The sequence below is a fragment of the Osmerus mordax genome, chromosome 12 (genome assembly GCF_038355195.1).
Source record: "Osmerus mordax isolate fOsmMor3 chromosome 12, fOsmMor3.pri, whole genome shotgun sequence".
Taxonomy (NCBI): domain Eukaryota; kingdom Metazoa; phylum Chordata; class Actinopteri; order Osmeriformes; family Osmeridae; genus Osmerus; species Osmerus mordax.
The window spans coordinates 11,932,753-11,954,454 of NC_090061.1; the positions used below are offsets into that span (position 1 = coordinate 11,932,753).

A 21,702-nucleotide genomic window follows, 5' to 3' on the forward strand; every position below is an offset into this window, starting at 1 on the left:
TCTGGTTATTTTTGTTATTGCATCGTCAGTGACTTGGCTGAGATCAACCGACCACTAAATTAAACCTGTGTCATCTAACATTTAAAAAGTGATCTTATGTGTCAACATATATGAACATATACATCACAACATGTGACATGATGGGTTACTGAAAAGAAACATTGCAATTTGTTTTTGTGATTTCATGATTTATTAAGTGTAATAGGCATATACTGTGTAACAGGTAACAGGAGTGTGTCTGTAGAAGATGGCATGGCTTTGGGATCCCACAGAGAGCCTGAATGCACTAACAAGCTCACCTGGATCCTAAACTCGGGCAAGGCACCACAGAAGAACTGTTTTCAAGCCCCACCGTCATACAGCATGCAGACTACTAGGACCTACATCTGTTACCTGCCACCTGCAGTGATATGACAAGAAGCAGCTGCTAGACTCACTTTGTTGTGCTGCACGACACACATACAGTATAGTTTTAAGGTTTTATCCTAGTTTAGGAAGGTAAAAAAGAAACGGTTTTGACAAAGATCAAAGTATAGTGCCCACGTAACATTCGGGGAGGCAAGTGTACACAATTCACACATATTCCCAGTTAGTATTCTGGTCCTGTATCCTTTAGTTGAAGTTCTGCTGTGAGAGGAGTTGGCGGAAGTATTTGAAGATGTCAGTCCGGACTTCGGACACATTTACCCTGGGATACCATCTCATCACAGGCTTCCCGTCTGGGCCCACTAGGAACTTCTCAAAGTTCCACTTGATGTCGCTTATCTTCAGGGTTTCCCAGAAGAGCCGGTTTGTTGGGTTCCCGAAGCTGTCCCCTACTGGAGGGCAGGACGCCTGGAATGCAGGAAACACACGGAGATAAGACTGTACATATCAGTTTCCAACTCTCTTCCTGATTGCATCTCTGCATTCCTGCAGATTACTGCTCTGAAAGTGACGGTTGATATTTATTGTGACTTGCTTCACCTGGCATCCAAGCTTGTTCACTTATTGTTTCAAAAAGAATAACATCTTTAGACTACAGACTGCCTGGTGTATGTAAATAGGTCACCTTTAGGAAAGTGTAGACACTCTGTTCATCTTCACCATTCACATCGCCTCTCTCCAACAACAGGAAGTTTGGAACAAATCCATTGCCCGGTCTAACATGCCTGGAATGCAAGGACAGGTCAGCTTATCATTGGATATGCCTCTGGGCACTCTGGCCCCAGCCTAACAGCTGACCTAGATAGACCATGCAAAATCACAAGGATAGGAGCAACCTAGTATCTATGGAGGGAACTGCCATGGGACAGGGTGTAGCCTATAAAGTGTGTGGACTATGGGCCGGTTGAGAGAGAGAGCTGATATATAGGAAATTGGTGACAGGCCTCTTGGAAACCAATCTCTTTGCAGGGGGATGTTTTCCCTAATTAAATGAAGCTATGTTGATGGATGGAGAATTTTCCATTCCTGCTCTCTCCTATAACCAGTAATGCAAAACTCTGATGATATCCACTTCATTATTGTGTCCTGAGTGGCTTGAGTCCATATTAAAAGTGGTGAATATTAACGGTAAAAATACTCACTTTAAAGTTGGCAAAATTTCATGACTTTTCCCTGGTTCTTGTAAGCCAAACTGATTGCAGGGAAAGCCTAGGATGGTGAAGCCATAATCCTTCAGTTCCTGGTGTAGTGCATTCAACTCTGGTCCCATCAAACGACCATCAAACAAACAAATAAAGCAAATCAGACATAAGTACAAACAAACTATTACAACTTGACTAAATAAGTCATATAGGGTTTACTTACAGTATATTCAAGCCAATGGGTGTCTACTTGTAATCAATCACACCCAGGTCAATCTTACCCAAGTACTGGAAGGTTAGCCCTCAGTAACTGGCCACGTTGACAAAGAGGACAGTCTTCCCTTTGTACTCGCTGAAGGACACGGTACGAGTCCCGTTCAATGTGTTTGCTTTGTAGTTGTAGATGGTTCCATGAATGGATGGGTCACAGACCTGGTGATCATAGGTCCAAACAGGTTGTTATTTTTTTCTCTGGCCGTCAGCCAATCGCTGTGCAGTGTAGTATTGTATGTTTCTTAATTCCATAATACTGTTTGTCTGTTATGAAAATAGAGGCAAATTACCTCACAGGTTAAATCAATAAAAAGGCCACACGTGCAGTCAACACATTGATTTGCTCTTCGCCGTTCCACTGTGCTAGTGTGCCTGTGCAGACCTGATCTATGTGTAAAGTCAAATTAGTTTTTTATTTGTATTGTCAAAGACATTCCTCCAGATTTGTATACTGTAAAACGACTTCTGTGAAATATTGTAACAAGACCTGTAGTACATCCACGCCTTACGCAATGGTTTGTTGAAGTAGTGGGAGTTCTACATTAGACAAATATTTATTTTACCTAAAGTCACCAACCCAAACGTCAGGCAAAACTAAGGGTGTATGTAGCTCAAAGGTAGCTGAAAGAAACCACATGAGTAATCCTACATTTCCAGATAATTTGAGAAGAATCCCAGTCGAACAGATATGTCGCTTTAACCAAGAACTCGAGACACAGTTTGGGTATTAGAAAAAAACCCAACTAAAGTGCATTCCATGAGGGCTCCATAGAATCGAACAATAACTTGTTTTTATTTCCCTTCAAATGAACATTTAATCAGCGATTCAAAATATTCATACATTTAGGCAAATATATACAAAATAGTCGCATGTTCATTACCTCTTTTAACGATTCGCCAAAACAAGGTTGTAACAAACCCACCAGAACCAACGGTAGGATCCATGAGCCCTCCTTACGCCCCATATTCAATGCTATTTAAGATTTGCCTGCCTCCTCTGTGCATCAGTAACTGACCGACTCCACTGGCGCACGGATGACTGACACGCAACGATAAGACACTGACGCACACGTTATTCACAACCAATGGAAACCCAAGAGTTGCCCAATCCAGATTTCTTCGTCTTCTCATAACAACACAAAAATCTGTAGTTTTAAGGATAGTGACATTGAGACTAACACTTTCATATTTCCTATCTGGAATGGTCTAATAAGAACACTTGACAAATTGTGTTAAACCATGCGTCGGCCTAATGGAGAAGTGCCCTACTCACCAAAGCCGCAGGGTCAATAATGGTTCACCAATACAAATAAATCAGAGTACAGTAGCATGGGCAGAGCAATCTGGTCATATTGATTGTGTCTGATTTAGGTTGATTTTACGATCAACGGTTTTAGGTCATCATACTGATTTCTAACTTCAAGAGAAACCATTCTGTAGGCCTTGTATATAGTGTCGATTGTACAAGATATGCCAAATACAAATCCGTCGATACCAAAGTTTTGATACCCGATTAAAAGTTGAAGCATATATGTCAATTTGCTATTATTTAGGTTGGCAAGTGGAATCAAAAATGAATTGTGTGATAACCATGAGAGAGAGAGAGAGAGAGAGAGAGAGAGAGAGAGAGAGAGAGAGAGAGAGAGAGAGAGAGAGAGAGAGAGAGAGAAGACATTGGAAAGCTAGCTAAAAACAAATTTCCACTTAGAGACAACCGCTGTGCCTCTGGATGTCAGCAGTTGCCATGGTGAGCTGAGTCACCGGTTGGATTCAGTGCTCGGTGCAAACAACATCACTCTCTCCCAGCTGTCTGCGTTATGACCCTGGCCATTAAGACTTGAAGACTTGTTCTTCCCTGTAGACAGATTTATGGCAGGTCATAACATAGTTAATGACCATCCCCATCACTACAGTGCTATTTAGTTCTACAAACCAAAAGGTTAACAAATACAATTTTCCTTTGACAGTTGCTTGAGCCACCGTATGAAACACAGATGTTTCTTTTATGCCTATTTTTCAAGCTTTTGGTTGAATAGTGTTTTTAACAAAACATGGGCATCTATGCGTTCCTGCCTAAAGAGCACAGATGCAAAAGAGCCAGAAATAGTGCGTGTGTGACCATGGGGTTGTCAATGGCACTTCAGTTTCATTGCGCACCACTTGGGGGTGGTGTTGAAGAGACAGAGTTGCAGGAGAAAACAGTGTTATGACGTTATTGACATCGGGACGTGGGTGGATCAGTTAGAGATGGCGTCCCTTCTGCAGCCAGACAGGGTCCTTTACCTCGTTCGTGGAGAAAAAAAGATTCGATCTCCGTTGTCTCAACTTTATTTCTGCCGTTATTGCAGTGAATTGCGTTCCCTGGAATGTGTGTCTCACGAGGTAAGCAGAATTAGTTCCAGACATCATACATCCTTTGTAACTAGCTGGATAGCATAGAAGCCTCCTAACGTTAGCTGACGCTAGCCAACTTTAGCAATGGAATCAAGCTAGCCAAAGCTAGCTCTAGCTGTCTGAATTGCTGATAGGTTAGGGGGGGGAATCTGTCAACAAGCGCAGGCATGCCTTTTTGCCACACCACTTGTCAATCGAGTCGTATTCAACAAACCTGCAATATGTCATTTTTGCGACTTTACTTCCATCCAAAATCCGTGTATCTAGTAATAGATAGCCGTGACGGATTGGCTAGCGCTAGGCTAGCTTTTCCATCTGATGTGAAAACGCACCTAAATATCGAACATTATCCCCAAATGTGGTCAGTATTCTCTTCTCCGAGCCTCAATTAAGGCCTTATTTGATCATATTCGTACATTTACGTCAGAAATCTCGCCAACGTAGTTAGCTGATGCATTCAATCGGCATCAAGACTTAGCCAGCTACTTGCTAAGATCTTACCACCACACCCAGACAGCAACTTGTACACACGTTGTTATCCACGGGGCCAGATCTCTCACGCTTACAAGCCATGTCTGTACACAGGCAACACTTATTCAATATCAATTAATTGCCGGATAACGTGACCATCTCTATTGCTTAGGTCGACTCCCATTACTGTCCAAGCTGCCTGGAGAATATGCCTTCTGCAGAGGCGAAGCTGAAAAAGAACAGGTGATATTAAGATGCATGAACTTGGACCTCACTTCATACCAGCTGTACCGGATCTTCCAAGTATGACTATTACTGCACTATATTCAACTAGGCCTTGTTACCACTTCTGTTACAACTGTGCCCTGCCAGGTGTGCCAACTGCTTCGACTGCCCATGTTGCATGCACACTCTGTCCACTCGTGCCACCAACATCCCTGCCCCTCTGCCCGACGATCCCACCAAGACGGCTATGAAGAAGGCTTATTACCTGGCCTGTGGCTTCTGTCGCTGGACCTCCAGGGATGTGGGCATGGCTGACAAGTCTGTGGGTGAGTACAGTACATGTTCATTCCACTGACATCCAGCGAACATGTGTTTAATGCTCATGGGATTCCGTGCGATTGGAAACAAATGCCTAATACTGTGTTGTGTGACTAATCTTTCTTGCTCTCTGTTTTACAGCCAGCGGTGGTTGGCAAGAGCCAGAGAACACACACTCTCAGCGGGTAAGTCCCCCTGCATGGGTCTGTCTTCTCGGCGGATCACAAGTTTGCCTCTGTTCTAACCCGTCAGCAGAAAAGGGTTAACACCATGACCCCTTTTTAGCTTACGTGGTAACAACACTGCACGAGCATACCAGTCAACCTCATTTTCGGTCGGATCATATGTTTTCTACAGATCAATAAGCTGATAGAGTATTACCAGCAGTTGGCCCAACGAGAGAAGCTGGAGAGAGACAGGAAGAAGCTGGCTCGAAGACGACCGTTCATGCCTCTGGCCTTCTCGGTATACACTGCACTCCTCTGTGTCCAACACTCACTGCAGCCATTATGACATTTTCCTCTACTATGGGAATATTGTGTTTGTTTGTCATGCCAGATTGTCCACTTTTAGTAGTTCACAACAATTAGTTCCTTTCTCTTGGAATTTAGGAGTTATGTGTGCCGTGCTCATTGTTCTCAAAGCTGTCTGCAAATGGAAAAGTCCTAAAGAGCGCCTTTTCGTTCAAATCTTTATTTCTCTTTGAAGCCTGTTAACCGTAAGGGTGGCTGATTCTGAAGTTGGCTGAACACCTCTTTAATAACCTCGGTCTAGTTTGACAGAAACAGTGACAATAGTGATTGGAATGCATGTACATCCCTTCACGGTGCCGGTGAGGAGTGTGTTGATTTCAGAGCCGGGGTCGGTGGAGAGCTAAAGGCGTTCCTGCTCAGCTGCCTTCAACAGAGCCTGCATCCTGCTCCGGCTCACCTCTGCAGCTGTTGCATGTCACTGGTGTCCACTCTAATGTTTTGCTTAATTGCTTTGGGTTCACCTGACTCTTGTCTTCTCTCTTTTCCTTTGCTTATGCACGCTGATATTTTGGTTTGAACGCCCTGCTCCCCCCCTCCCCTCCCCCCCCCCCCCCCCCCCCCCCAGCAACACACTATTCATGTGGTGGTGAGTTGTATTTTTCACAACTTTGGTAGACAAACACTATGTCATAGAAGTCTGTCTCCCTCTTCCTAACTATGACTTTCTTTATCTCTCTCTCTCTCTCTCTCTCTCTCTCTCTCTCTCTCTCTCTCTCTCTCTCTCTCTCTCTCTCTCTCTCTCTCTCTCTCTCTGTCTCTCATTTTCTTCTGCCTTACACTCATCAGTTCACTGTATCTAATCTGTTACTCAGTGACCTCCCAGATCACATGAATGTCTCCCAGGATAAATGAGATTAATTCACAATGGGACCCTTTGTGCTGCCTAGCAAGGAAATAGATGCATTGTTTGGCAGGATGGCACACATTAAGTGCAGTTAATACCTGTTTGGCCTTGAAACTTATATTAAACATTTGTTAAAACAAAAGGCACCTATCTCTCCCTAGATCCAGCATCAAGGTTCACATTTGTATTCCCCTTATAGACTGATTCTTGTATTTCCTGTTATTTTTCTGTTCAGTTTTTTTGAATATTTTCATCCAGTTGAATGTTTGTCTCAGTAATTCAATATACATTTTGCAGTACTTTATGAACTGCAAAGAGAAAATGTTACCAGTAAAGTGTTCAAATTAGACATTGCACTCTGATCTGTGAGTCTGTCAGATGACCTTGTGTGCTTTGCTGTCTTAAAGGAGAAGTACGGCCTTGGTACCCGGCTCCAGAGGCAGAGGCCTGGAGCTCCCATCTCCAGTCTGGCTGGCCTCTCGTAAGTACAGCAGCCTCTCATTCTCTCACCCCCACCCTCTCAGGTTCTCACACATCCAAGCTCTCTGGCCAAAATGGGCGTAACTCAACAATTTGGTCAGGGTCACCATACATTAAATTGATTTTGCTGACCTTCATCATGCTACTACAGTAAAGCTGGAAAAAAAAGAAATAACTTGAATTGAATGAACTTTGATTGAAGTGGTAGAAAATGCTTCTTTGGTAACCGTGTGTGTCTGTGTGTGTCCCCAGCCTGAAGGAGGGTGAGGACCAGAAGGAGATCACCATCGAGCCGGCCCAGGCCTTGGAGGAGGTGGAGCCTCTGCCTGAGGACTGTTACACCAGACCCATCAACCTACCTGAAGGTGCCACACTCTCCCCTCCTGACCCTCACTCTCCCCTCCAAACACTCAGTCCTAACCCTCAGGCAAAACACTCGCTCCAATCATTCACTCCATTCCCTCACTCCCTGCCTCCCCACCCCCTCCCTCCCCCATCCAGTAACCACCCTGCGCCAGCGGCTGCTCCAGCCAGACTTCCAGCCGGCGGGGGCCTCCCAGCTGCACCCCAAACACAAGCACCTCCTCATCAAGCGCTCGCTGCGCTGCAGGGTGAGTACCGCGCCTGGGTAACCCCTAGGGGAGGGTCTCAACCACTCTCGGCACGTCTCGACAGCATTTACTCGTGAACTTTGCTTTGTCGTCCCCGTAGAAATGTGAGCACAATCTGAGCAAGCCAGAGTTTAACCCCACCTCGATCAAGTTCAAAATCCAGTTAGTGGCTGTGTAAGTACCGTGCGTGAGAGCACTCCCTGTGCTGTGTGGATGCATTCTGCTAGACGGGTGGTGGTTGTGACCTGTCGGTACACCTGGTGTGGTGATTCACACTCCCCCCCCCCCCCCCCCCCCCCTGCAGGAGTTACATCCCTGAAGTGAGGATAATGTCCATTCCGAACCTGCGCTACATGAAGGTAAGCGTTCTTAAGGTGATTTGAATCCTTTTATAAGTCTGTAGTCTACCTCATTGTTTGAATCCCATTGTGTGTGTGTGTGTGTGTGTTTGTGCGTGTGTGCGCAGGAGAGCCAGGTGCTGCTGACCCTGACCAACCCAGTAGAGAACATCACCCACGTCACTCTGGTGGGGTGTGAGGAAGGGGACCAAGATGACATCAACACCAGCGCTAAGGTAACCTGTTATCCCCCTGCCTGCGCCCTCCGTCCCCATAGTTACGGTGCATCTCAAAGGTTTTTTTTCTCGCTGTGAGTTTGATGTGGTGTTGAGGCTCCGCTGTGGTTGTAGGTGTGTGTGCCCACCAAGGAGCTGCTGCTAGCAGGGAAGGATGCCGCTGCAGAGTATGATGAGCTGGCTGAGCCCCAGGACTTCCAGGATGACCCTGAGTAAGACACACACACACACCTCTGAACGTTGGTCTGACAAGTCTCGACACTCATAACTGTGTTCCCTGCCAAAGCCCTTAGCTCTCCCCTAAACTCACACACAAGCCCCCCACGCACAGCCTCTTGTGCACGGTCAGACCGTACATGTGCGTGTGATTCGTGCGCGTTTAAAACGGTGCCAGTCCAGCGCTCCGTGACCCCTGACCCCGTCTCGTCCCCGTTCCCCAGCGTGGTGGCCTTCAGGAAGTCCAACAAGATCGGCTTCTTCATCAAGGTGGTCCCTCAGCGGGAGGGCGACGGCGACGTCACCGTCTCCTTCAAGATCCGCCACGACTTCCGCAATCTGGCGGCTCCCATCCGGCCTAGCGAAGAGGGGGGCGAGGCCCCCACCGAAGCCATCTGGCTCACACACCATGTGGAGCTGAGTCTGGGGCCGCTGGTTCCCTGAGAGGACACACACGCACACCGACACACACACACACGCACACACACACACACGGTTCATCAGGAAACCTTACTGTACACGCGGAGTATCTCTGTTGATCGCTCTCATTAGGGAAACATGCACTACATGCGCAGAACGCACACATACGCAGACATACATGCGATACGCTTCATATCTTTCTCTTGCGGTCTCTGACACACACCCTTGCACTTCGCTGGTCCTCCAATCGGCCCCAGAAGTCCTCTGCTTCGCGCTTAGACGTCATGCTCGGCATCTTCATCAGACTAACGAGAGTATTTATCCGCATGCTACAGCTATCTCTAGACTCACACGCTGCAGGTATATAGCCCAGTCAGTTTGGTTGCCTATAGTAATACTGTTATACACTCAAGGTTGGCCTACTGGTCCATGTCGGGATGTTTAGTTTAGTTCGTTATTTTGCTATCGTCTTCAGGTGTTTTATTGGCATTGAGTGGAGTGTAAAGGAGCTCTGTATGTACATTTTGAAGTTGTGCAGCACTTTGATGTATAATGATATTCGGCCATCAGTTTTAACACACACAACCATGTTAAATCCATTTTTAAATGTCTCATCTGCCTGTTTAAAAATGTTGATCAGCCTCCAAGTCGCTGTCTCCATTTTGGTTTTCGAAGGATCAACTCTGGACCACTCTCCTTGGTCTGTTGTAGGACAGAGCCTTACCATGTGGCTAATCTGGACGGGCTAATAAAATGATGTGATAAAAAGCACCAGACCTGTGACCTTTTTGATATTGACCTTAAATGTCCTAAGACGTACTTTCTGTTCATCCGAGTGCATGTGAAGGCAAATCACTACATTTACATTTAGTCATTTGGCAGACGCTCTTATCCAGAGCGACTTACAGTAAGTACGGGGACATTCCCCCGAGGCAAAGTAGGGTGAAGTGCCTTGCCCAAGGACACAACGTCATTTGATACGGCCGGGAATCGAACTGGCAACCTTTAGATTACTAGCCCGATTCCCTAACCGCTCAGCCACCTGACTCCCCACTAGGTGGCAGTATGTTATCACAAAGTGTTGTGTAGTTGAGCACAGTGTACTGGTGAGAGGGCAGTGTTGAGCTGTTTCCTAAATTGGGGAAACAAACGATGATGTGAATCTGAAAAGACAGCGACACAAAATATGCTTTAAAAAACAATCTAGGGTCTACAGTAGTGACTTCACTGTACTGATGTTGTCAATTGATGTGTTTGATTACATTGGTTCTTATTTAAGTGAGTAAATCAACATTCCATATGATGTTGTACAATTCTATATAACTAGGATTCAGGGTCATTACCATACAAAATGAGAAAATTACATTACACATGACAAGTAAGTTAACTTCCAGACCTGCCAGCAACGCAGCATGCTATAAATAGTGACCTAATGACTGCTTTCTCCCTCCCATCTGGAAGTGAAATGGTCTGTAAACCAATTTCAGGGGCCAGAAAACTGAGCTTAAATGTGTGTGGCGGTCCGGTCCAGCTCGGTCTGGTTCCTCTCGGAGCCCAGGTTCACCACTCTGCAGACGTGAGAGCTCACCCACAGTGCCCAGCTCCCAGAGGTGGTTCAGCACACGGTGACATCACACTAAGGTAGACCCAGACACACCACAGGTTGTGGATGGAACAGACAAGAGTAGAATAGAATTAAATGAAATAATACTGGTCTAAGCAGACAGATGTAAGACATACTGTCGGCCTGATTGAATTAAATGTAATACTGTAAAATGAAAAGAAAAGAAAGCTGTACTCTATCTGAGCAGCAATACTGTAGCCTGTGGTGCATAATGCACCATAACTGGCCTCAGTAATGCTGCAGGCTGCTGTATAAACACTCACACAGGCAGGGTAATAAAGTTGGCGTTTTCTTTTATCTTAAGCAGATATAAACAGCTCAGAAGAGGGGCCTGTGTGAACCTCGCAAATCACCTCTGGATGAGGTCAGCCAGAACACAGGGGAGGGGAGAGGGAGCCAGAGACCAGACACACACACTACCTCCACACCAGAGACCAGACACACACACCACCTTCAGACCAGAGACCAGACACACACACTACCTCCATACCAGAGACCAGACACACACTCTACCTCCATACCAGAGACCAGACACATACTCTACCTCCATACCAGAGACCAGACACACACTCTACCTCCATACCAGAGACCAGACACACACACACTACCTCCACACCAGAGACCAGACACACACACCACCTTCATACCAGAGACCAGACACACACTACCTCCACACCAGAGACCAGACACACACACTACCTCCATACCAGAGACCAGACACACACACTACCTCCACACCAGAGACCAGACACACACACACTACCTCCACACCAGAGACCAGACACACACACCACCTTCATACCAGAGACCAGACACACACTACCTCCACACCAGAGACCAGACACACACACCACCTTCATACCAGAGACCAGACACACACTACCTCCACACCAGAGACCAGACACACACACTACCTCCACACCAGAGACCAGACACACACACTACCTCCATACCAGAGACCAGACACACACACTACCTCCACACCAGAGACCAGACACACACTACCTCCACACCAGAGACCAGACACACACTACCTCCATACCAGAGACCAGACACACACACTACCTCCACACCAGAGACCAGACACACACTACCTCCACACCAGAGACCAGACACACACACTACCTCCACACCAGAGACCAGACACACACACCACCTTCATACCAGAGACCAGACACACACTACCTCCACACCAGAGACCAGACACACACACTACCTCCACACCAGAGACCAGACACACACACTACCTCCATACCAGAGACCAGACACACACACTACCTCCACACCAGAGACCAGACACACACTACCTCCACACCAGAGACCAGACACACACACTACCTCCACACCAGAGACCAGACACACACACTACCTCCACACCAGAGACCAGACACACACACTACCTCCACACCAGAGACCAGACACACACTCTACCTCCACACCAGAGACCAGACACACACACTACCTCCACACCAGAGACCAGACACACACTACCTCCATACCAGAGACCAGACACACACACTACCTCCACACCAGAGACCAGACACACACTACCTCCACACCAGAGACCAGACACACACTACCTCCACACCAGAGACCAGACACACACACACTACCTCCACACCAGAGACCAGACACACACACACTACCTCCACACCAGAGATCAGACACACACACTACCTCCACACCAGAGATCAGACACACACACTACCTCCACACCAGAGACCAGACACACACACTACCTCCACACCAGAGATCAGACACACACACTACCTCCACACCAGAGATCAGACACACACACTACCTCCACACCAGAGACCAGACACACACACTACCTCCACACCAGAGATCAGACACACACACTACCTCCACACCAGAGATCAGACACACACACTACCTCCACACCAGAGACCAGACACACACTACCTCCATACCAGAGACCAGACACACACACTACCTCCATACCAGAGATCAGACACACACACACTACCTCCACACCAGAGACCAGACACACACACACTACCTCCACACCAGAGACCAGACACACACACTACCTCCATACCAGAGATCAGACACACACACACTACCTCCACACCAGAGACCAGACACACACACACTACCTCCACACCAGAGACCAGACACACACACTACCTCCACACCAGAGACCAGACACACACACACTACCTCCACACCAGAGACCAGACACACACACACTACCTCCACACCAGAGACCAGACACACACACTACCTCCACACCAGAGACCAGACACACACTACCTCCACACCAGAGACCAGACACACACACACTACCTCCACACCAGAGACCAGACACACACACTACCTCCATACCAGAGACCAGACACACACACTACCTCCACACCAGAGACCAGACACACACTACCTCCACACCAGAGACCAGACACACACACTACCTCCACACCAGAGACCAGACACACACACTACCTCCACACCAGAGACCAGACACACACACTACCTCCACACCAGAGACCAGACACACACACTACCTCCACACCAGAGACCAGACACACACACTACCTCCACACCAGAGACCAGACACACACACTACCTCCACACCAGAGATCAGACACACACACTACCTCCACACCAGAGACCAGACACACTCTACCTCCACACCAGAGATCACACACACACTCTACCTCCACACCAGAGACCAGACACACACTCTACCTCCACACCAGAGACCAGACACACACTCTACCTCCACACCAGAGATCAGACACACACACTACCTCCACACCAGAGACCAGACACACACACTACCTCCACACCAGAGACCAGACACACTCTACCTCCACACCAGAGATCACACACACACTCTACCTCCACACCAGAGACCAGACACACACTCTACCTCCACACCAGAGATCAGACACACACACTACCTCCACACCAGAGATCAGACACACACACTACCTCCACACCAGAGACCAGACACACACACTACCTCCACACCAGAGACCAGACACACACACTACCTCCACACCAGAGACCAGACACACACACTACCTCCACACCAGAGATCAGACACACACACTACCTCCACACCAGAGACCAGACACACACACTACCTCCACACCAGAGACCAGACACACACACTACCTCCACACCAGAGACCAGACACACACACTACCTCCACACCAGAGATCAGACACACACACTACCTCCACACCAGAGATCACACACACACACACACACACACACACACACACACACACACACCAACCATGTGAGCCTTCACAAGGTTTTACTGATACTTATTTGTACTGTGACAAATTTACAACAGCTTCTGCTTGAGCCTTAATCCTGTGAACCTGTCAAGGCTCCGACGGTTTCAAGAGCACATTCAGGCAAAACCTACACATTGCTGGGATAGTTAGTTCCCTTTATAAACAAAACACCAAAGTAGACTTTTCTCAGTGCCTTGTGAACACTGTAAACATACGAGTTTGAAAAGCTGAATCATTTACAAGGAAAGTAATCGGTTTTAATGCAGTTCATTGCAGCAGTTGTAAGTATCAAGTGTTGAAACAGTTACTCACTGGAAAGAACCTGATAGTACAAGAGGTCAATAACCATAGGCCAGCGATGACATCACAGCCCTGGTGTTCATCAACTGATCGATATGTGAGTGGGGGTGTTTGTATGCTTCTCCCATGATAGATGGCCTTTGGCCTACTGTACCCATCTACCTACACCACAGATGCCTGGGATACATGTTAGGAAACAACGATTCACAGTTTGACCGAGTGAAATTCCACACATTTTCTTTTCTGTCAGATCACAGGGGTGTCCAAATGATTTCACCATGATGCATTCACTCCCAACGCCCGGGTCTTCCTCCTTCTCCTCCCCCTCTCTCTGTCTCCCTCCCCCTCTCCCCATCTCTGCTCCTCTGAAAGCACACATATTTATATTTCTAAGGACGGCTCAGTCAGCCATGACCAGATGAAACATTCCTCACTGAATCACAAGTTTGACTGCACCCAGGACCTTTCCACAACTACGTCATGCCCCACACCGCCGGTACCTCATCCTCCGACTATGCACAACAAAGTCAACTGAAAGAGAGAAAAAAAGGAAAAGGAAAAAAAGAAAAAGTAAGCCCCGACGGAGGCTGTAAATCCACGCCAAACGAAAACGACGAGCCTGTGCCCAGTGGATGAGAAGTATCACATCTCCTCTCACAAATCAGCTACTGGAGCTTACGTGGGGGTGGGGGAGAATGGTTTCCACATTACCTCCATCAGCTCTGACAGGGGAGCCAGCAGATATCTCACATCTAGTCCTTGGAGGAGTGTGGATGCACTGTGTATTTGTGAACCGTGATGGCCTACGTGTGTAATACATCACAGGTGCAGCTCTGAGCATCGGCATGTGCTTCTTCTCCTCCCCTCAGGTGGAAGGGCCGACTGATTAATCACCTCGCTCATGTGCTGCTCACCGGACCATCATCTCGGTTAATTCGAGGTAATTGATGGTGTCTGCTCTGATGAACAGCCTGGCTCCTCTCTGGGGTCTCTGGACCCAAACAAGCTAAACCTGTGAAACCCTAGCTTCCTAGCTGCCGAATAAATCGTAATCTCACTTCCTTGGCTCTTTCTCTCTCTCTCTCTCTCTCTCTCTCTCTCTCTCTCTCTCTCTCTCTCTCTCTCTCTCTCTCTCTCTCTTCTCTCTCTCTCTCTCTCTCTCTCTCTCTCTCTCTCTCTCTCTCTCTCTCTCTCTCTCTTTCTCTTTCTCTGTCAAACTCTTTGGAGACTTTGGAGGCCGGAGTGAAAAGGAACACTCTGAGAAAGCGACTGACCCACGCCTCCCTGACAGGCCGTGCTCGCCCCCTGCAGCCCCCCCCCCAGTCTGCCCCGCTCAACACGAGCCCACACTGCAAACCCCCGCTCCGTGTTTTCATTCGATATTTGTTCAATCGCTCGCAGGGTGGATTACGTGTGCGAGGGCGCAACTGTGTCAGCAAACTGAGCCCCTGGCCAGGGCCACAGAAAGGGGCCCCGTGGGGGGCGTTCCAACCTCAGGGCCTCCGTGGTCCAGTCGGGGTGCTCTGGCTCCCTCAAAGGTGTGCTGGACGGAGGAGGGCGTCGGCCATGGAGGGAAGGCATGCTGGAATGTGTGGTGAAGGTGTGAGTGTCACAGTGTTCTGTGGCTGTAAACAGGCCGTGTGGTGTAGCTGTGGGCCCAGGGAGGGACTCAGACACCTGTCTGCCGTGTCACTCGCCTTCAGGCTGCCGTGCTAGTGAGCCCTGTGTTGACCGAGGACCGAGGATGCTGTTGACCTTCACAGGGGGCATGTTGACCGGCTTCACAGAAATGCAATACACCCCCCCCCCCCCCCCCCCCCCCCCCCCCAGGCACTTTTAGTATTATTTGGCCCTCAAACAGGAATGGCACTGTACTGTTAGCCCATACCAGCAAACAGACAGGCCATCTAGAGTTTCTCTGAGCCATTTATAGACAGACTCGAGCCCTCTGTGAACCTGACATACAGACTCCTGCCAAAACACCGAGGCTCTGCTCTGGAACTGCACAACCAAGAGTTTTTTTTTTCATTTTGTAATTAAACATCAAAATACACCACAATAGATCCTCCAACTCTCTCAGAAGATAATGTAAGTCTAGTGAAAAGAGGTTTTCATTCATTATAGGAAGCACTTGTCATTGGGCTCTGTCCTCCAGCTGTGGTTGGTCTGGCCAGGGGGTTCCCAGACCCAGCCGTGCCCCATTTGACTACACTGAAAGGGGCTGTGGGGGCTGAGGAGGTGTGGAAGGATGTTGTGGTCAGGAAGACAGAGAGAGAGAGAGACAGAGAGAGAGAGAGAGGGAGAGAGAGAGCAAAAGAGAGAGAGACTGCATGTGAAAATGTTGGCTTCCATTCTGAATCTAAAGGACTGTGATGTCTAATGCATTGTACACTGTACACCAGTCACTGTGGTTCTGTCATCGATAAGCATCAACACACCACTTCAAAGCTTTCCAATCTCTGCGGACTGGCTTCCTAGCCAGGTATTATACGTGGCTCACAGAGTCTGTTCCATCTTATTATTGCGGCATCATTATCTCCTCATACATCACCATAAGGTTTGTATTTCTGGGTCTTAAAAGGAGGCCGGATCAGAGGCCGGTGGGGAGACACACCCTCCATCAGTGGGCCATCTGGGCAGTGTAGCAGTGCACCAGCTGGAGAACTCGGCCCTGGATCTGGCTCTGGCCTCAGTCCGACCTCAGCCCCAGCCCCAACACCGGCCCCAGCCCTGGCTCCAGTCATGGTTCCAGCCCTAGCCCTAACATCAACCCCAGCTTCAGCCCCAGCTACCAGAGGCAATGCATGTGTATTAATAGAAAGCTCATCGTCCAGGGGTCAGGACACAGACACTGTTTAAACTCCATTTAATTTCCCCTGCAGAACACATTACCAGATAAAAAAGACTGTTAGGATATGTGGTCTTGTCAACTGAACTCCAGCCTTTTCCTGTGAATGAAATCATCGAGATAGTATTTACTGAGTATGTTTTCAATAACAATGAGAGGAGATATCCTCTGAAGGCGACAGATAAGGCTGATAGGGGTCTGGCTGATTCTCCAAACACATTTTATTTACTCAGGCGTATCTGTGTTTTAGACCAACAACTACTGTTTATCTCCAGACTAAACTGGCCCTAGGAGTGTTTGGAGTTCTGTGTACAGAATGTGTGGGTAGAACTGTGTGCATGCGTGGAAGTAAGTGTTAGTGTGTGTGAATCCTATAAGGTTGCCAGGTCCGTCTCCACGCTGGAGGTTGCTGGGAGGGAATCTGGACGGGCTGGGTTTTAGAGGGCTTTGTTTAAACCATGTTGTTCCCTTTCATTTCCTGTTTGAGGTGCCTTGCAGATTTGATTTCCTGCCTACGAATGGAAAACGATCTTGTTGTCAATTCTCCAACGACGAGGAGAATTTGAGTCTGGCGAGGAAGCTGGGCCAGGCCGTTGTCTCCCCCACGCTCTCAGAACTGACCCGGGTTGGGTTCGTACTTCTGCAGTGTGGCGGAATTTCATTGGCAGAAATTAGATTGTTGAGGCGACTTTGGTAATTTAAAGGTTTATTTGTTTAAAATCCACTTACTTGAGTCAACATGCTGTAGCTGCATGCATTGAACTATGGTCATGGGTGAACATTTGGCTAGGGTTGGGGGAGAGCAAATGTGTACTGAAGAAGGTGGTTGAATCTTTTGGTCTGTGACCAATTTGAGATGTCTGGGTCCCCCTTCCATTGGACTCCAACTTTGCGAGGGAGCTTGTGTGGGTTGGGGCGTGTGTGCTCATGTGTGCTTGTGTGTGTGTGTGTGTGGGAAGTGGGGAAAGCTAATGTGATTTTATCTTGGACGACTGAAAAACATGAGGAGACATGCAACAACACACACTGGCTCAAGCCTGGTAGCAGCTGACCAGAAGCAGGCTCTCTTAGTGAGGGGTGGATGGATGACCATGACTTCTGACCTTTGACCCCAGGCTTTCTACTGTGGGAACAAGGCCTTCCCCCCTGGACAGGCACCTCAGCCTGAACTCCTCAGAGACACATGAGTCTAGTAATTAATTAGATTCAATGTGTTGCAAGGAAATTATACAGACAGTGAGAATAGTGAGAAAGAGCAGTCGATATGAGTAAGAGCCTAATAGATGCCCGACTGACTTGAATTGCACAAGCAGGATCTGTTACTGCCTAGTCACTGAGCGTATCTAGTAGAAAAGAGAAAGAAACCTTTGAATGTTTCTCTTTCCTGTGGATGTGTCTTTTGGGAAAAAGGGACTTGTGGACTGACTGAAGGGACAGTGTTTTCTGGTGTAGCTTGCCCAGTGTTGTTAAGAGGAACCTACGCCAGCAAATGTCCCACACGTTCTGTTGTGAAGGGCCTTCTCTTCCCTGCTCCAGTGAATTCATAAATATTTTCACGAGGAAGGTTATCATAACATGACCTTATGAAAAAACTAAACAAAGCATTCCTTCTTCTTTGGTATTTGGAATAAGAGTCCCTCTCTCTCCTGTCTCCTCCAACTCTCACTTTCTCCTTTACTTTTCTGCACTCTTCCTCTCTCTGTCTCTCTCTTTCTGTCTTTAAGCATTTCCTGCCCCCTCTTGTTTTCACGGTTTTTCTCTGGTCCTTGTTTCAATCCTCCATCCACCCTTCCCTAAATTAGAGGGGAGTAAAAATAAAAGTGGAGTTGCTAAGCTTTAGACGTTGGCAGTGCGGGAGGGGATGGGGGGGTGGGGGGGGGTTGCAGAACTCTTCAGCACGCTTGCCAACACACAGCACTTAAGTAGGTCAGGCAACCCAAACCCTGGGCAGTGCTGTTGCAGGCCCTCTCAGCTTTAATCTGGAGAGCAACAGCCCCACCGTAGGGTCACACTCACACACACATGCATACACACATGCACATTAACACACACAAACACACATATATACAAGCCAGATCCCCCAAACCAGTCTCCTCAGGGACAGGAGTGCTGACTTCACGAGCTGCAGGTTTGACCCACGCCTGTTCACCGGTGGGCTTCAGTCATCCAGACAGCTATTCATTTTCAAATGTTCCAATTCAGTGCTGAAATCTGATAGGCCCAGATGGCCACCACTGACTGGATAGGCATGTGTTTATTTCAGGTTGTTTATATCTGTGCAAGTCCACAGGGACTCTCACATTACTGAGATGGTTATACATCAATTTCTGGTGTGTTTACAAACACTGCTGCAGTGATTATTATGACATAAGTTATTTCTTATTGTTTTCTTCTTTTGGGGATGATTGCACAAGAAGTTTGTGAGGTTATTACAGTGTGATAGTCCTGAAGTGTGAGACACAAGATAGAGACATGGTGTTGTAGATCTCTCTGTAGTGAGTCAGGCATTCTGCTCTGGTGGTGCTTCAGTCATCATGGTTCCCTCTCTGCATACCTGGCCGCTGAAACAGCAGTACCGACAGGATGGTTCTCGCACTTGCACTCGTCCACTGAGGCCTGTTTGCTGCCATGTCAACTCATGCCTGAATCCTGGCTGTGGGTTCCTTCCCACAGAACCCTTAGAGGGAAGACACAGTGGAGTTTCAAGTGATAATATACCCCCAACGGTTTTGACTCCTACTTGGCTCGTTGTGTGTTGTAGTCCCAGACTCAAATAGACGGTTTGGCTTGTGCTCAGTTCTGTCCCTGCTCAGTGAAATCCCAATGACAGGAGACACTTTGAATGAGAGTCCCATATGGTTTCGCTGTCAAATCTGAATGGGCTGTTTTGATGCAGTTTTTGCCTTTCACTGAAAAGGTTTATGAGAGGAAATATCTCAAAACACAAAGTGTTAGTTAACCTAGCAGTAGCTAGTAATTACATGTGCCGTTGGAGAGCAGACATGATGGTTACTGACTCACATTTAGCAAAAAAATAGATGCCGGTTTGGACATGATCCCGGACAAAATGTTTTACAGTCCCTTGACTTTGATTCCTTCAGACAATAATGACATTGTTGTGTTAGGCTGGAATGACTTTTCCTGTGTGACTTGATTGCATGTATTGTCCACATTAAGCACCCTTCAGCAAGTCCTTGACTGGTAATAATAGTACGTTCAGAAAGGAGAAGGATTGGAGGGATGGCATGCTTGCTTTTAGACAGCAGCAAGGATCCAGTAAAGAACCCATTTCCACAGTTTGTGAAACATCCTGGCCTTCCTATCTTGCAGATCTCAATCCATTTTTCATGACTTCCTAAGTGTGAAACACCTCCAGCATGTTGGGAGAAAGGACAGACTCGGATGACAGTCTGTAAATATACTGAAGCAGCAGCAGTGAATTCTGGGCTCATGCTCTCAGGAAGTGTTTGGCAGAGTGGGGGAACGAGGGTCACTGTTCTCCTCTAATGGAGCCTAACCTCAGGCCTGCCAGGCTGCTCTGAAGCACAGAGGGAGAGGGGGATCGGGAGAGAGGGAGAAGGGAAAGAAAGTAGAGAGTGAAAAGGGAATGGAGAAAGAGAAAGAAAGAGGGAGTAAAAGAGAAAGAGAGACACATACAGAGAGATAAAGAGAGAGGGGGGAGACAGGGGGAGAGAGGGAGAAAGAGAAGGAAGAGTGAGAGAGAGAGGCAGGGACGGAGTGAAAGGGAAGGGGATTTCCCCTCAGAACAGCACAGTTCTATTCATGTTAAAACAACATGTCTGGATTTGGGGTGGCAGACAGCCCAGCGATGGACAGCGGCATACATCCTCACCACTACACACACACACACACACACACACACACACACACACACACACACACACACACACACACACACACACACACACACACACACACACACACACACACACACACACACACACACACACACCTCACCTATCCCCCCCCCCCACACATCCTCATCTACTCCATCTCTCCACAGACATCCACGCTCATCCTCCTGCTTGTCCCCTCCTTGTCCTATAAATCCCGCCCGCCCACAAGATCCACATCTGCACCATGGTGATGGCTGCACCATCCCTCCCCGTGTCTGTTTGACTATTCTCCTAATCCAGCCCCAACTCCTGACCAGGGTTTCTGGGTGACTTTTCACAATGTGCTCCTCATCAAGCTCCTTCCTGTTGGAAGACAGAGAGGAGGTGTGTCGTGGTGTAAACATGGTCCCACAACACTGTCCCACAACCTGGTGGATCTGCTGTGCCACCCCAAATAAGGAAGTGCTGTTGAATTGCCATGGAAACGCACATTGATGACATCTGTTTTGGCATCCTGGTGAGAAAGGGTTGTTGTATCCAGCCCCCATGACACAATCTGGGTGCATTGTACGGCCCACATCATCAAAGTCCCTGTATTATCTGTGTACTTTGAAGTTCGAAAGTTCATTTCCCTGTAATGGCTGCCGCGACTTGCAGGATCAGAGGATCAGGGTGTTGTGATGTTGTCTATGTTCCGGTCCAAAAAAATACAATTCTTTAATTTAGTCATTGGAGAAACTTGAGTCAGAAGAAGCTTTTGGAAATCTAACAGAACTGAGCCTCAGAAAGACAACATCAGACCAGATAAGACAGTTGGCCCCTCCTCTGCCTGGGAGACAACAAACATCAGCGTTTCCCTCTCATGCATCCAGCTGCTGCC

General features: G+C 47.8%; 2 protein-coding genes across 4 annotated transcripts; one reads left to right on the forward strand and one right to left on the reverse strand.

Annotated features, from left to right (window-relative positions):
- Positions 1-179: 179 nt before the first annotated feature.
- On the reverse strand, positions 180-2,862 carry gpx3 (glutathione peroxidase 3). Of its 2 annotated transcripts, XM_067247591.1 has the most exons (6): positions 2,723-2,851; positions 2,132-2,223; positions 1,850-2,000; positions 1,569-1,686; positions 1,052-1,151; positions 180-834 (listed from the first exon to the last, which is right to left on the reverse strand). In XM_067247591.1, exons 1-6 carry the CDS (start codon positions 2,784-2,786, stop codon positions 613-615), a joined length of 747 nt encoding a protein of 248 aa, XP_067103692.1. In that variant the 5' UTR covers positions 2,787-2,851; the 3' UTR covers positions 180-612. The 2 variants fall into 2 exon arrangements, with proteins under 2 accessions (XP_067103692.1, XP_067103693.1); XM_067247592.1 differs by lacking the exon at positions 2,132-2,223 and having other exon boundaries at positions 2,723-2,862.
- Positions 2,863-4,087: 1,225 nt separating this feature from the next.
- On the forward strand, positions 4,088-9,698 carry dctn4 (dynactin 4). Of its 2 annotated transcripts, XM_067247471.1 has the most exons (14): positions 4,088-4,223; positions 4,879-4,949; positions 5,079-5,257; positions 5,391-5,434; positions 5,607-5,714; positions 6,348-6,368; positions 7,034-7,107; positions 7,359-7,471; positions 7,608-7,717; positions 7,818-7,891; positions 8,022-8,076; positions 8,184-8,291; positions 8,406-8,503; positions 8,732-9,698. In XM_067247471.1, exons 1-14 carry the CDS (start codon positions 4,089-4,091, stop codon positions 8,949-8,951), a joined length of 1,410 nt encoding a protein of 469 aa, XP_067103572.1. In that variant the 5' UTR covers position 4,088; the 3' UTR covers positions 8,952-9,698. The 2 variants fall into 2 exon arrangements, with proteins under 2 accessions (XP_067103572.1, XP_067103573.1); XM_067247472.1 differs by lacking the exon at positions 6,348-6,368.
- Positions 9,699-21,702: the final 12,004 nt, after the last annotated feature.